At 38.5% G+C, this 2,680-nt stretch overlaps 1 protein-coding gene across 1 annotated transcript; it reads left to right on the forward strand.

The window, feature by feature from the left end:
• The first annotated feature begins 641 nt into the window (after positions 1–641).
• Positions 642–2,477, forward strand: LOC131041105 (putative UDP-rhamnose:rhamnosyltransferase 1). Its single transcript, XM_057974082.2, has one exon. The coding sequence runs from the start codon at positions 875–877 to the stop codon at positions 2,276–2,278; it is 1,404 nt and encodes a 467-aa protein (XP_057830065.2). The 5' UTR covers positions 642–874; the 3' UTR covers positions 2,279–2,477.
• Positions 2,478–2,680: the final 203 nt, after the last annotated feature.

A 2,680-nucleotide genomic window follows, 5' to 3' on the forward strand; every position in this document is an offset into this window, starting at 1 on the left:
TTCACGGGTATATGCACAGAGCCATTTTCACTCAGTTAACTCTTACAATCTTGAAATACTTGTTATGATATATATTTTGTTAAAATATCTTTAATACAAAATAATCTTATAAATAAAAATAATATTTAAAAGATTTTAAATATATAATTAACTTTATACATTTTATATATAATTTCAATTAATTTTTAAATTGCATTTAATAATTTATAAAACATAAAGTATAAGATATTCTCTATAGAACATCTACTTCAAATAAAAACATGTCATCTAATAGCAAAATAATATATATACATAAAATTAAACAATAATATATTTAAATATATAATTTTATTATCTTATACTACAAACATATGTAACAAAAATAAAACTATATGCAATATAATATCTAACTTATAATTTCTAATATATATACATAAAATTAAACAATAACTTATTTAAATATATAATTTTTTATTATATTATAATATTTTATAATTTCTACACCAATAAAACTTTATAACTATTTACATTTTAAACATAATTTTATATATACCTCTATATATATATATAAATAATTTCAACAAAATATGTTTGAATAGGCAAAACGGAAAGAAATAAGCAAAAAGACGGTGATGGACAGATTGGGATGTACAGATCGGGATGTACTTACGAGAAAATTACTGGCTTTTCATACAATAAACGGGAAAATTGGCAGGGAAAATTTTTGTGACGACGGTAAAATGTGATGAATGGACGAAATTTCTCAAATTGTCTTGCATGAGTACGGCTGGCAGAACAGAACAGCCATAGATTTTTTTCTGAAAGGTTGTTCCTTTCAAATAAAGGAACAATTAGGGATGAGTTTGTTGCTGCAACTAGTTTGCAATTGTAGAAAATGGCGGATCAGCGCCAGCTTCATGTGTTGATGTTTCCTTGGCTTGCCCACGGCCACATTACACCTTTTCTAGAGCTGGCCAAGAGCCTCCAGAGTCATGGTCTAAAAATTTCATTTCTCTCCACTCCGCTAAACATTGAAAGGATTAGACACCAAATATCAGAACTGCAGCCCTCGCCTGAAATTGATCTAGTGCAGTTACCCATGCCTGCGGTCGCTGGTCTGCCCACGGGCGTTGAGTCCACCTCAGATTTATCCAAGATTGGAGCTTTAAACCTAATACCGCTACTCTTTAAAGCCCTAGATCTTTGCGAGAAGCCTTTCGAAACGCTACTGAAATTGCTTTCCCCTGATTTTGTGATACATGACATGGTGCAGTACTGGGCTCCTCGGGTTGCAGCCAAGCTTGGAATTCCAGCAATAAATTTCGTGGTGCTAACCGCCGCGAGCATGAGTTTCACGGCAGGGCATTACAGGCACCGATTGCAACAGATCCTAAAGGCAGAAGATCTGACCGTACCGCCTCTAGGGTTTCCTTCATCGGCCGTCCGCCGCCGACTCTTTGAAGCGCGGAAGACCCTGTTTTCGTACCAGAACAAGCAAGACGGTGAGGGCATCACCTTCATGGACCGCCGTGCCATCGCTGTGGAGGAGAGCTGGGCAGCTGCGTGCAATACTGACCTAGAATTGGAAGGTAAATTTGCAAAATATTTTGAAGCAAGCACCGGGCGGCCCGTCTTTCCGGTCGGAATTCTGATGCACGATTTACCGCCGCGGCCGGTTGCTGACCCGTGCTTGGCCTGGCTGGACCAACAACCGGCTCGCTCAGTCGTCTTTGCGTCCTTCGGCAGCGAATGTGCTCTCACCCGCCATCAGGTCACCGCTTTAGTTTTAGGGTTGGAAGAAAGTGAGATCCCATTCCTGTGTATTCTCATCGGCCATGATGTGGCTGCGCTTCCTCCAGAATTTGAGGCTCGCACACGTGGAAGAGGGCTTGTGGTAACAGAGTGGGCTCCACAGGTGCACATTTTGGGTCATCCTTCCACGGGAGCATCTCTTACACATTGTGGGTGGACTTCTATTACAGAAGGTTTAAGATTTGGAGTTCCCTTCGTCGCTCTTCCAATGCAGTATGACCAAGGTTTGAATGCCAGGCTGATCTCTGAGGAATTCAAGGTGGGAGAGGAGGTGAGGAGAAATGAGGAGGATGGTTCCTTTACCAAGGAAGATATCGCTAGAGCTGTCCGAGTTGTGATGGTGGAGGAGGAAGGCAATAAGATTAAATCCAATGTTGAAGAGATTAGCAGGTTCCTGACCAAGGATGATTGCCAAGTTCACCGAACAAACATGCACGACTTTGTCTCTGCGCTAAAACAGAAAGCCTCAAAAAAGCAAAATATTTGATATTATAGGTTCGATGTTGTTGCGTTCGCTTAAGAATGAGGTGAATGGTATAAAAGGAATGCAAATTTACATTACCTAATCCAGTGTCACAGGGTGATAAATGTTTGTGTCAGAGAGTGATAAGTGTTTGTTTTCTTTGGTATGATTTAATAAAATTATTTTCTATGGTATGATTTAATAAAATTTATTTGCTGTTGATTTAGAAGTAGGTTAGTAATAATTTGAGATCAGTAGAGAATTGCAAGTTATTTACAAGATTGATGAATATTATATTTTTTAAGGAGAAATCTTGTGAATGGCAATTTTGGATGCCTGGCTTCAAATTCTGACATGGGTTTTCATATGATGTAGGATGGCTAACTATGCACATGGTAGGGGCCATTTGTTGATTGAAGTGGTTTT

This window comes from Cryptomeria japonica, chromosome 11 (assembly GCF_030272615.1).
Source record: "Cryptomeria japonica chromosome 11, Sugi_1.0, whole genome shotgun sequence".
NCBI classification, from domain to species: Eukaryota; Viridiplantae; Streptophyta; class Pinopsida; order Cupressales; family Cupressaceae; genus Cryptomeria; species Cryptomeria japonica.

Excerpts from the sequence above, each read along its gene's own strand:
- LOC131041105 (XM_057974082.2), top strand. The coding sequence starts at position 875 with ATGGCGGATCAGCGCCAGCTTCATGTGTTGATGTTTCCTTGGCTTGCC.